Source organism: Rhinolophus hipposideros (assembly GCF_964194185.1).
Source record: "Rhinolophus hipposideros genome assembly, chromosome: 2".
NCBI lineage: Eukaryota > Metazoa > Chordata > Mammalia > Chiroptera > Rhinolophidae > Rhinolophus > Rhinolophus hipposideros.
The window spans coordinates 11,130,840-11,144,528 of NC_138048.1; the positions used below are offsets into that span (position 1 = coordinate 11,130,840).

The following is a 13,689-nucleotide window of genomic DNA, read 5'->3' on the forward strand; positions in this document are numbered from 1 at the left end:
CCACCCTCCAGGGAAGAGACAGGGTCTGGAGATTAAGTTAATAATTGATCATGCCTCCCTGATGAACCCTCCATTAAAAATCCCTAAAATAAAGGGTTCAGAAGAGCTTCAGCTTGGTGAACATATTCACATGCTGGAAGGGAGGTGCACCCCAACTCCACAAGACAGAGCTCTTGTGCTTGGGACCCTCCCAGACCTTGCCTTATGTAGCTTTTCACCTGGCTGTTCATGTGTATCCTTTATCATTATCTTTTACTATATAATAAACCAGTAAACATTAAGTGTTTCCCTGAGTTCTATGAGCCATAATAGCAAATTATCAAAGTTGAGGAGGTCGTCGTGAGAACCCAATTCGTATCCAAGTCAGATAGAAGTGAGTAACCTGGGGACTCAACACTGGTGAATGGCGTCTCAAGTGGGGCAATCTTGTGGGACTAGGCCCTCTTAACCTGTGGGATCTGATCCTAACTCCAACAGACAGTTCCAGAAGTGCATTGAACTGTAGGACACCCAGCTGCTGTTGAAGAATTGTTCAAGGTTGAAAAACTCACACATCTGGTGTTAGAAGTATTGTGAATGTGGGCAGAGGAAGAAACAAGCAGAGTAGTCTTTAATGCTAGAAAGCTTGGTTGATCAGAAACTACTGGTCTTCAACTGAAAAACGGAGACTTCTTCCTTAAGCAATGAGGAAGGTTTATCGATTATCTGTAGTTTCACTATAATTACAATAGCTTTTTCCATGATGTTCTCATTATTTCATAAAGCTTCTTCTTTCCATAGGATACCATAGTACAACAATCCTGAAAGCAGACTATTATATTCACATACTAAATACATATTATGATTATCAGACCAGAAAATAAAAGGTTATTTCAAAAGAATGGTTAAAACTGAATTCCTTCTTTTGTGGAGTTAAGACAATTTCTGTAAAACGTGTAATGAACTATCAATTTCACAATAAAAACTAGCCCTCTATGATTTTCTTCTATGCTTACACGCTCAGAAGAGAACACAGAATAAGCTTGGCTGTAAACTATTTCTAATTGGCGAAAGTCAATTATGAAACTTTAGGCTTGGTAACAATTTCATCCAAATACCAAGGTATTATGAATATTTTTATATCTGTGCCAAGGCAGGACCTTGGTAAAACGCTCACCTTTGTTTTAACCACGCCTCGCTCTACTATCAGTGTGAACCCAGTTCCAGGGCATAAGCATGTTAGTGCTGGTTGAGTAACACTAGAAAATTCACATTACAAAAGCTTATAAACAGTAATCTGCAACATTTTAAAGACTGCCCAAATTAAAATATTTTTCTATTAAAATCAGAAATGTATATACCAAAACATAACATTCATCCTAATAAATCTTTCACTTTCCAAATAATTACCATTTGAGTAAAACTTAAATACCAACTAAACACTTCTTTGCTAACTCCAAAACATAGGCACTCATCAACGTAACAATGGAATAGACTTCAAATGTACACAACCGTTTATTAATTCAATTCACCTTCCCACGAAAACAGCATATTCAATGAAAACGAGGCATCTGAATTAGTTCACAAAAGCCAATTTAGCCTATTATCTAGTTGAACTACAATATATGTAAAGATTTTGATTTTAGAAGGCAAAAAGTTTTCCTGTTGTTTTCCTTATCTACAGGGCTAAACCTAGGGGAAGTATTTTTTATTTTAATAAGCAATTTTATACACACCACTAGCAAAGATTTTCAGGCAGGGAAGTGACAGGAGTAGACAGAACTCTGTTCTGGGAGTTAGGAGTTAAAGTATTGAACAAGAGTTTGAGAAGAGTTGTAACAAGAATATGTACTAGGGCAGGAGCAACTGAAGGAAAAAATATGCATTAAAAAACTGATAGAACTGCAAACTGTTTGTTTGTTTTGGGAAATTAGGAAGAGTTGTAAAAAAGAAAACAAAACACTAGGACAACAAAAGGATGGGCGTGTCTTTGAGAGAAAGGTAAATACAAGCAAGGGGTGGTCAGCAGGAGATCGGAAATGATCTACCATTCTCACCCTCACTCACTCTGCTTCAACCAAGGCTGTGTCCTCACTGCTGTCTCCTGAGCCATCCACCCTCATGCCTGGAGGCCCTGCACACCATGAGCTTCACCCCCTCATCTCCCTCAGGTATCTGCATAGATGTGAACTCTCACTCCGCCTAAAACACCACATGTCACCCTCAGTCCCTGTCCCCTGTTCTAAACTCCGTGAACTTACCACTTCCTGACATTATTTATTTATTGTTTACTCTGTTTTCCTCCTACGGAAACTGAGACTCTGTGTGTGTTTTTTTTAATGGACTAAAAAAGTACCAGATACATTATTAGGCAATCAATAAATAAAAGTTAAGCAGATTAAAGTTACTATCTAGACTGTAAAATAGAGATAAAAATTAATGAGGCATCTTCATAGTGGAACTAATTGGAAGCCTTGAGAACACATGCTTTATCCATCTAAATTTTTCTTCTAGTAAGTGAAAGGACAAATAGCATAAGATATCATGTTAAAAGAACACTTAAAAGCAAGAAGATACAAGCAATGTAAATTGTGTTGCCCACCCCACTTCCCCACTCTTCTCTGCTCCTAGACAGCTCTCTTAAGATGTTCCTACTTTTCCAACCTTCTCACTGCTGAACTCAGTTCTCTGAAACAGTGATGTCCAATATAACTTTCTGTGATAATGGAAATGGACTACTATCCGCATTGTCCAATACAGTAGCCACGAGTCACACGTGACTACCACTAGGCATTTAAAATGTGTCTAATGTAAGAGAGAAACTGAATTCTAATATTATTTAATGTTCATTTATATTTAAATTTAAGTTGCCACATGTTGACTATTGGAACAATACTGAATAGCTCAGCTGTAAATGATCTTGTTCTGTTTTTAATTATAGCTGCTAAAAAATTATAATGGCAGCACTGGTTAAGTAAGGAAAGTAAATAGTAAAAGATCCATTCCTGAATTTTGTCATCAATTTTACTGTTTCCCAACTTGGATTGTGGGAAAAAAAATAAAGTTAACATTCTATATTACTCAACAAAAAGCACTATCATTCTACCAGGCTATCATTCTACTCTAAAATGAAAGAAAATTTGTCAAATAATGCAAGTCCTCCTCTATAGTACATATCTTATAGAATGTAAACCTAGTTACGTCCAATCAGTTACAAGTAACGTCACACCACTGTGGCATTGTATTTCTAAGCTTAACCTGAACTTTTGGTGAATCTTCAAAATAATTTTATGCATAAGGAATGTCTACGAAAAAAGAGATTTAACTTTCATTGTATTCATTTATTTCAATCTGCAGTTACTTGTTTAACGAATTGGGGAATGGGGAAAACATCAGAGTTCAACTAATAAAACCCTACACTGCTTAACCTAAGTGATTTACCCTCAGCAGGGATGACAGTACTAAATTTGGATCTATTTATCACTTGAGCTTTACTTAAATCACTTTTAGGCTGGCCAAGTAATATGACCAAGACCAGAGTTCTAGGAAAGAACCTCGATATTTTTCTCACTTTCTAGGCATTCCTTACCAATAATTCAAGTTCTCTTGGGGAGAAAAATACATTGATGCTAAATTTGTGAAGGGTCGAACACTTAACACTCATTCCAATGTACTGCACCAATTTCTCTAAAACTTAAGCCAATATGTGGCATTACTTTCTCAGTGAAAATTACCTACCTAAATCCCTCTCATCTTTTGGTCCATACTTTGATTGCTCAATTATGGCACATCTCGTTCTGGTGGGCATATACTGTTTTTTTCCTGTTTTAAAAAAGTTCAGAAGAATTTAACAGTCATGAAAGAAAGAATATTACTATTTGATTTCACACCGGGCCAAAGCGTTCCATGGTCATGGCTACGACTGACTTTGCCATGTTACAAGAACTTCACAGAATCTCTCCTCCGACTATTAAGTACACCTATGACATCAGTATCTCGCACTGTTTCTCAGTCCTCTTTGCGTTAGGTTTTTTGTTGTTGTTGTTGTTTTCCCTGCAAAACTCCGATACAGTTTTATTTCCAATTTAAGCTGGAGGTAGAAGGCACTCCTTTGACAATCCACAATTTCCAATCTGGACGGGAAACCCAAGTAATGGAAAAAGGTGCCTAAAATTTTTGCTAATAATGATTTTGATACAAATGATTTAGGCCTTTTTCCAGTATTCAAAAAAAGAGTATTAAATCGTAGTATGGAATCTTACCAAAGCAATATAAAGACACCAAGTACTCTACTTCTTAATTTCTTGATATGCAGAGTATAAGCTTTCCTTGAAGTGTTACAAGAAAGGTAAAAATGCACTAAAAAGACTAATTATTGTCCTATTATTTAAAATGTAATTATTTCTTCAGTATTAAATGAAGGTTCACAAATACTTGTTCTTCAAATCAAGTGAGACAATTTGCTTATCTTCCGATGTACCCAGGTAGAAATAAATGAAAATTTCCCCATTAGTACCAAATGTGACTCCTATGGGATATTATTTTAAAAGTTAAATTTTTCTAGTCATTAAAAAAACATGTGTTTTATTTATTCTAAAAGAGACCCTCAGTTATAAACAGTTATATCCCAGCTTATATCAACAATGAATTACATGTATTTTGCATTAGAGACTTTTATTATAAAATATAGATATTTTGTCAGCAATGCCATATAGATGACACAGTTAAAGTTAGCAAGGCTTTGTTTATGCTGCAGCCCTGGTAGTAACAGACTCATACTTAAAAAAAAGAAAATAAAAAGAAAAAAGGAATTAAAAAAAATAACACCCCTCCCCACGTATTTGAAAGAAATAAGTGGAATAAGTTAAACCCTGGTCAACTTTCAAATAACAACGTATTTCACATAAAATTGAGAAAATGCTCAAAAAGAGTTTTTACACCTAGACAATCCCTTGAACACTTCCGCAAATTCTGATCACTCCCATATTACATACTCCTTCAAAACTTACAGTTTTTTCCATAGAGGCCTGCGTTTACGTATCCATTTGTAATTAATTATTCCTGTTTCTTTCCCACAAGTTTTACCACCCTTTCCAAGAAATAAAAACACACAAAAGATTTCAATTCTTCTCAGCAATAACAGCATCGTACTTAAAGAATCTACTGAATGAATGATATCTCCTGACTTTCTGAATTTTAAACCACGCAAGGCTATTATGACACCATGGAACTTAAATGCGGAATCTAGACTATTTCCTGAAGGCAGATGTACTTATTAGAACTTTATAAAATATGGTACAAATTTGTTAAATGGAAAAGAGTTATTGTTACCTCATCAGCTATTCTTCCCAGTTTGATACTAATACTATTAATAATATAATCATCACATTATATTCCAACAATTTTTTCCTAGTAATCTCAAACCAACTTTATGGACACACTATCCAAATTATTGAATTACTAAATATGAATTAGCATCTGGTTATAAAGAAACCACAACAGCAAGCAATTACCTCAATACAAGAGTCAATCAGTTGAGATGAAACCAGAAACTCCATTTCTCTACCATATCTTTCAAGTGGAATATAAAACTACTTATGGATATTTTTCAAGAGCTACACACACACGCGCGAAAAAAAAAAAAATTATCAGCCAATAGGACACATGCCTTCTGAAATCTGGTTGCCTTCTCCCTCAGAGCACCTATTCAAATCTCTCTTTTTATCCATAACATTTTCACTATCCCTTGTCAAAAAATCTTGCACAAGTATTAACCTCTGGCTTAAACAATATTTTATGACTTTTACACAGCAAATAAGACATTTTCTTTTGTTTATAACAGTCTTCTAATCCTAATTCTCTACTGCATACCTATATATGCTATCTCATGTCACAAAGTCTACCATGTTAAGAATTCAGTTATTATTCTAAAATCTTTTCATCCTTTCAACTAGAACACTGAACAGTGTTTAGTCAATTTCCTGTTTCCTTCACTTGAACCAGTTGCCTTCAGTCAAAATCAATTTTTCCTTTTCCTACCTAACTAATTTCCTTTTCCCAAGTCTCAGAACCTTGATAGATATGTTATTTGCACACACTAATGCCTCCACTATTTATACCACTTCTCTTTTTTCACCTTTTTTAACCACTTCTTCTTTTTTCTCTTTTTCTTGCGACAAGCTTGTTCCCTTTCATTGTGTTTGAAACAGCTTTTTTATACAAAGATTTTTTTTGAGAAACTATGACATTCTAGTATGATAATGAGAACATACATCAATGGTCTGTTGCCGGGTTAAGCTTCCAGCTTGGTAAGCAAAAAGGCATAAGCAAATAATTTAAAAATAACACTACTCTGTAATTAAAAAGCAAATAATTTTAAAATAACACTACACTACTTTGTTAAGACAAAGGTATGTTCTTGGTGCTAGAGAAGCAGTTGGTCCAACCTAGAGGCCAGTGGAAACGTTCCAGAGCCAGCAGCTCCTGAGCTAAGTCTCATGCCAGAAGAAATTAGGCTGAAAGCAAAGGTTAGAGGGGATTCCAGAAAGAAGGAACAGCAAGTGTAAAGACAAAAGAAATAAAAAAGCACTAGGTGAGTGAGAACTTCAAGCTATTCTGTATTATCACAATGACAAGAGGAAAACAGTACAAAATTAAGTTAGAAAAACAGACAGGGGCCAAACCACAGTTTGTCTTGAACTTGGACATAAGCAACTAGTCTGTCTTACATACATAAAACTGTTCCCATCACCTATTATCTGTGTGAAACAGGACTATTCCAGCTTTGGCTGATATAAGATCATTTGTGAAGCAAAAATATTAAGATTATCCTGAAAAATTGAAATGAAAGTATTTTATTAACAAACTACACAGTGTTTAATGCCCACTGATAGCTATAAACATCTATGTGAATGGGTTCTTCCTGGTTGTTTCCTAACTTTGAGAAAGTCTAAAAACAAAATCAGAAATTCTCTTAAATATAAATTAGTAATAAAACTTCTCAAATCCAGAATGCATAAAATAAATACATACATTTCAGAGTGGTTATTATACCACCATGAAACATGGAGCTAACTGAACATGTTTTTGAAAACTCAGTGCTATATAAGCATTAAGTATTCATATTATGAACATTAAAATGTAAAAATTTCCATATGTATATATGCATGCATATGTGTGTCATTTATTTTGTTACAGGGTAATAATAAACCTTTCTGAAAAACCTTTATTTTGGGGAGGGGCGGGGATTGAAGGAAAGGAAATTCTGTTAAATGGTAAACCTATCAGTGATTAGAAATAATAGTTTACCTTCAAAAATAATATTAAGGCCTCTACCAATACTCAAAATACATAAAAGAAATGACTATGGCCATTTAATATCCTACAAATTTTTGTTTCTTTAATGAGTAACACCTGTAGTTATTCCCTATTTCAAAACAATGAATACTAAATGAAATGCTCTATGAAAGGATATATAATGTAAATACAATCTTTTATTTCTGAACTGGAAAAAAATATAATGTGACTAATAAAAAGATGTGCTCCTTTCAACTACACTGAAAAGAACCAAGTTTTAAAGTAGTTCTTCCATTGTCTTTCACCTCTGCTTAAACAAAATAAACATATTTCCAAGGACATTTTTCATTACATTCTTATTCAGATATTATGAAAAAGAAGTAACCTTACTTGTGTCTGCTTGGCTTCCCACACTGATGTACCTGTCGTTGCCAGGAAGCGCTGTTTGGTAGTAAGTGGTCTCTTCCTGCTGAGGGGTCTTGGCATTCTTCGCAGTAAGAAAAGCCACTGCTAATTCCAAGTTTCCATTACTATCCTTCAAATAGCAAGAACAGAACATCAAATATGGTAAAATATTTCTAAACATTCTCACATGATTTATGTAATGTTTTTCATAAGAACTAATACTTGATAGCAAAAGTCATTTTTGATTTGAAATTATTTTTGTGATTCTAATTTTACAGTATAAATTCAAGGTAAACAAAGGATACCACTTCAATTGTAATTTCTTTTTCTATTAATTAAAACTATTAATATGATGTAAAAATCAATTCTGTAACTAATTTCTTAGTTTTCCATTACTTTCATATCTGCTTAACAAAAGTAAATCACAAACTTCTAAACTAAAAAATGTTTTCTAGAACTTGCCATATAAAAGGGTGAAAAATGAACATTTATAACAGTACTTCTGAAAATAAGGACAATAAAAGATACTTCCTTTACTATAGACGCTGAATATATGCCTACAGCCAACCTTAACAAGCAAATTTCAAAAGGTTTTAAAAAGAAAAACAGCAAAATTTTCTCAAGCTTCATAGTATGATGAGACAGAACTCCTAGACAGAAATATTCAGTACTGACAAGATGACAATCCCACCCAAATACAAATACTATATATATTTTATGTAGTTCTCATCAAAAGCATACCTGGACACAAGGTATGCTTTTTATTCTAAAGCTAATTTAAAGGAAAGCAGATGCTAGAAAACTAAGAATTTCTGAAACAACAGAATAATGAGAAGAGTCTTGCCCAGTTATATTGCTATGCTCTCTGTACAGTTAACCATGAATGTAACACTGGCTCTATTACAGCTAATTGAGACATTAGGAAATCCAGATATTAATAATGAAGTTATCTCTGTAACAGAAGGCCCAAACACGTGAGGTTATGTAGGCCTTAAGAACACGAGTACACGCAAAGTGTAACAGGAAGCCAGTGGAGAGTTTGAGACAGAAATGACAGGGTATGACTTATATTTAAAAAAGATCACTTGGGCTGTGTGTTGAGAATAGACTATAGGAGAGAAAGGGCATAAACAGAGTCCAACATTATTTGCTATCATATTAAATGTGGGGGGAGACAGAAAGAGAAAGATCAGGATGATTTCAAGATATGAGGCCTGAGCAATTGGAGGAATAAAGTCCCCGACCCACCCTAACTCCAATTCTAGCAGCGGGTGAGGAGAAAAGAGTGCAGTTTGAAAAGCAACACTGCTTTAAACTTTATCACAGCTATTATAAGATTCTTACTTAAATGATTCATCCAAAGTATGGGTATAACGTTCTATAGTGAGATAAGGAAACTAGTTGTAAAACAATTTTTTTTTTAAGATTTTTTTTTTCTATTGGGGAAGGGGAATAGGTCTTTATTAAGGGGAACAGTGTGTACTTCCAGGACTTTTTTCCAAATCAAGTTGTCCTTTCAATCTTAGTTGTGGACGGTGCTGTTCAGCTTCAAGTTGTTTTCCTTTCAGTCTTAGTTGTGGAGGGCGCAGCTCAGCTCCAGGTCCAGTCGCCCGTTGCTAGTGCTAGGGGCATAGCCCACCATCCCTTGCGGGAGTTGAACCGGCAACCTCATGGTTGAGAGGATGCGCTCCAACCAATTGAGCCATCGGGCAGCTCAGCGGCAGCTCAGCTCAGGGTGCCATGTTCAATCTTAGTTGCAGGGGGCGCTGCCCACCATGCCTTGCGGGACTCAAGGGTTGAACTGGCAACCTTGTGGTTGAGAGCCCACTGGCCCATGTAGGAATAGAACCAGCAGCCTTTGGAGTTAGGAGCATGGAGCTCTAACCGCCTGAGCCACCGTGCTGGCCCTAGTTGTAAAATAATTTGCAATAACAAGGACTAACATTTATCGAGTACTTAGTATGCGCCAAGAAATCGTTAAGTACTTTTCACATAGTATCTCACATCATAATGAACTAAATGCAACAGGCATTTACACAACCTGAAGGTCACTTACTTTGGATACTCAAAATAAAATAAAAAAAGAAGTTGAAATTATTCAATAACATGTGGCTCCCAAAAGTAGACTCTTTGTCAGCATATAACTGAGAGTCAGCTCATTATTAAACATCTTACAAATTTATACTGAGCAACAGTTAACATTTAGCACATTGTTTCCCCTCACCCCCACCCCAGCTACTGGTAACTGAAATAAAAGTTAAAAAAACAAAAACGAAACTGTAGTCACACAACTTACCTCAAAGAAAATGTGGACAAGAAATTAATTTGATTAATTCTTTATTCTTATTTATTTAAATATATTATATATGTTTCCCAAGTTTATAAAAAGAAAAGTGAATCCCCTACATGTGCCCTGACAAGGTAATGGGTGTGGTCTCACACTCAGTGACACAGAATGGGAAAGACATTTCCTGAAGATACACATGGGTGATTTAGTAATCTGTATCAGAGCAAAGAAAAAACTGGCAATCATCTAAAGGTCTTAATCATAAAAATTGAGGTATGACACTTTTGCTTCTGCTCCAAATATTTATATTGGCTTCATAAACCCTGCATTCATGCTCTAAACAGTACTATTTCATCTTTTTTCTACCAGGAAAAAATGCTGAAGCAAAGCTAGTAAAAGCAGAAATTAAGTGTGGAATCAGGCTGCTTGGTTTCTATTCCAAGCTCTCAAGTTGTGTGATCTTAGCAAGTCACTTTAACCTCTCCCTTTCCTTACCTTTTAAAAGGGGATGAAAATACTATCTACCTCAGAGAGTTATTGGGAGGATGAGTTAGCCAAATAAAGTATTTGGAACAGACCTGTACTCTAAGTGCTTAGTAAGTACTAGTTATTATCACTATCGTTATGATGATTATGATTACACTCATCTAAAAGATAAATTATTTCTAGAAACAAATGAACTTTGGGCTCAGAATTAAAAATTACGTAATTAACTCTGCCTCACAGAGCACATTCGGAAGGACGGAAGCTGTCTGCAGGCCTCCAGTGGCATAAATACGATACTGCCATTAGCCTTCAGTTGCAATATATACTCATAAATAAGCTTAAAACGCACTTCCAGTTCTTGAACATGTTCTGTTAGCTGATCTTTTTCAATGTGCCCATCTACATGATCTGACTCCTCTGGGTATGCCTAGGTGGAAATGAGGGTACTTCTTAAGACACTACCAAAGTGATACACTTTATTTGTTCCATGTACTACATAGCTTGATGTTGAATAGTCTTAAGGTGCAATAAGTTGAATGGTAGCCAACTTATATTTCTCCTTTATGGAAGGAAAAATAATGTAAGCTTATGCCAGTCTATTAATTTTCTACTTCTCAGTCCTCCTTTACCCCACCCCACTCTTCACCCCCCATTTAAACTCTAAAAACATGGCTCTTGAGTAACACCAGCCATCAGAATTTGGATTCATACCCCTCCATTTTGCATGAAAAGTGTTTCGAACGGAGGGAGTTATTATCTGACACTCCAAGGTATCTTGGAACATTAGGTTGCTGAAAGCTAACATGCTCAAAGTTGCAGTATGTTATATTAAATAAGGCTCTTACTTTATAAAAGTTCTTTCTTATATCTCTACTACGATTGCTTGATATAACTAAAAAACTAAACTTTCAAATATGGTAGGCAGTAGAAATGAGGGTGTAACACAAACTGTGTATCATAAAACAGAGGTCATACCTTCAAAGCTTGCTGTAGTATCTGGGTGTCATTAATCCCAGTAATCTCTCTCAGCTGATTCAAAAACGTCTGCTGGTGCTGGAGGAGGGAAAAAATCAAAATCATTACACTCTGAAATCTGAAAATATAAATAACCTTTTGGTAAAAAAAAAAAAAAAAAAAGCAGAAAATACAAAATAAACTATAATTGAGTAAAAAAGAACAAAACCTTGAGACTGACTGAACAAATTTTATTCTTTCAGGAAGAATGAACCATGCTGTAGGGAGCCCTTATTCCATTCTCATTTTCCCAAAGAACTTTTACATTACCCTCCAAGAGGTCTTACTGAACTAACAGTTTCTGGCCCATTCTTCACCTCATTTATGCCTCCAAAAAAGAAAAGAAATGATTACGATGGCTAACTCTAAGAAGAACTAAGGAAAACTGGTATCCTTCGAGCCACTTCCATTGAGTGAAATCAGCTAGCTCCAACAATCTCTCCCTGTCCCTAGGGTCAGCCAGCATCCAGGCACCAGGGATGTTTGAAAAAAACAAAACAAAAACATGCTTCTGGCAGGCCATGCATTAGATGGGTACATAACATCATGGGGATCCAAAGATCTGTTCCAGGAGGAAAAGAGTCATGTTATTCTCCAATTGTCATAAATGATCCTAAACAGAATTGATCACTTGCCCCCATTTGCTTCAAATCCATTTATCCTCTATTGGCCTCGATACTAGTAACCTATTACACACACTGTACTGGAGAGAACGAGAGGTAGGTGGATAGGATGCTACTCAAGTCCTTCCCTGAACTTCCCTGATTCAGAGCCATGTTCCTCCTTAGGCCTCTGTATTTCTTAAAACAAGTTCCCAAGACAGTACTACGAAAGAAAGACAGCTCAATGGATATGGTATGAAAAACGAGATGTCAATAGAATAAAAGGATCTGATGAAATCTTTCTTGAAAATTGTTTTACATTCATCTCAGTAATAATTCTGTCAAGAATCATAAATGGATGATAAAACTATTAGGTGAAAGCTTGATTAGAAGCAGGATAGTTACATAGTTTCAAACTCTCTCCCAAGAAATTACAAAAGGAGAAAGAGTAATTATGAAGCAGAAACCTGACAGATCCCACCTTAACCAAGTGATCACAGCACCACCAATAATGGGAAACGAGGAAATCCATGTACGCCTCCTGATACGGTCGGATCCACCAAGACAGAATCATCTGTATTGAAAAACGCATAAACTGAATGGAATCTTCAGGAACCATCAGATAAATCCAAACTGAGGGACGTTTTGCAAAATAACTATTCTGTTATCTTTAAAAGGTCTCTGTCACGAAAGACAAAGGATGAGTTTCCAGATCAAAGGGACCAAAAAGACGTGGCACCCCAACGGAATGTGGGAAATCAGACTGCTTCTCATGTTAAACTCTATACTGGATATTACTGGGGCAGTTGGAAAAATATGAATACGGACTGCTTAGTAACAATACTGTATTAATATTAAACTCCTGAATTTCATAACTGTACTACAGCTATGTAAGAAAAAACATTTTTCTTAGGAAATACATCCTGAGGTATTCACGTGGTATAGGGGCATGCAACTTACTCTCAAATTGTTCAGGAAAAAAATTCGTTATGAAAGTTCTTTACACTAACTTGCAATTTTAAATTTGAAATTACTTCAAAATAAAAAGGTTTAAAATATTCTGCATAGATTTGTTGATGTCAGAATTGTAAAATGTACATTTCAAAACATGTTTGCTAATTTAAATATGCATAATGTATATACATTCAGAGATGAAGAATCCTAAACAAATTTCAAAATAAAATGAAAAAATAGAAGCAACTTGAAAGTCAAGATAACCTAGTGTAAATATCTTTTACAGAAACCGCATGTATAAGTTTGAAATTATATTCAGCTACGTGCAACAGAGTTTCAGCTAAACAGTAGCTTCAACTTCCTACAGTGTGTTTCTTCCCTGATATAAGCAGACTGAAGTGGGTAGTTCACATCTGATAAAGACAACCCCTATGGCATCAAAGATCTAAGCTCCTCCTGTCTTCCCACTAAAGATTCTTATAGGTGACAGTCATCAAATGTCTGTCACTCCACGTCTGTCTCCTCCTCCAGCATCCTGTCCAAGTTTTGGTTAGGTAGGATAAAGGGAAGGGCAAAGGACAAAAGATTTCTGCGAAACGATTCTGCCTTGTTTAACAAACCCCATCTAATAACTTTCACATAAAGCCTCAATGAGCAAAACAAAGT

The 13,689-nt window shown here is 35.5% G+C and overlaps 1 protein-coding gene across 3 annotated transcripts in view; it reads right to left on the reverse strand.

The window, feature by feature from the left end:
- The window catches only part of USP25 (ubiquitin specific peptidase 25), a 114,665-nt gene that overhangs the window by 83,229 nt on the left and 17,747 nt on the right, over positions 1 to 13,689 (reverse strand). For all 3 annotated transcript variants that reach the window (XM_081062933.1, XM_081062935.1, XM_081062934.1), the window contains exons 2-3: positions 11,429 to 11,506; positions 7,666 to 7,810 (exon numbers count right to left, since the gene is read on the reverse strand). In XM_081062933.1, coding sequence (XP_080919059.1) covers positions 7,666 to 7,810; positions 11,429 to 11,506 — 223 coding nt within the window. The remainder of the gene's footprint in view (positions 1 to 7,665; positions 7,811 to 11,428; positions 11,507 to 13,689) is intronic.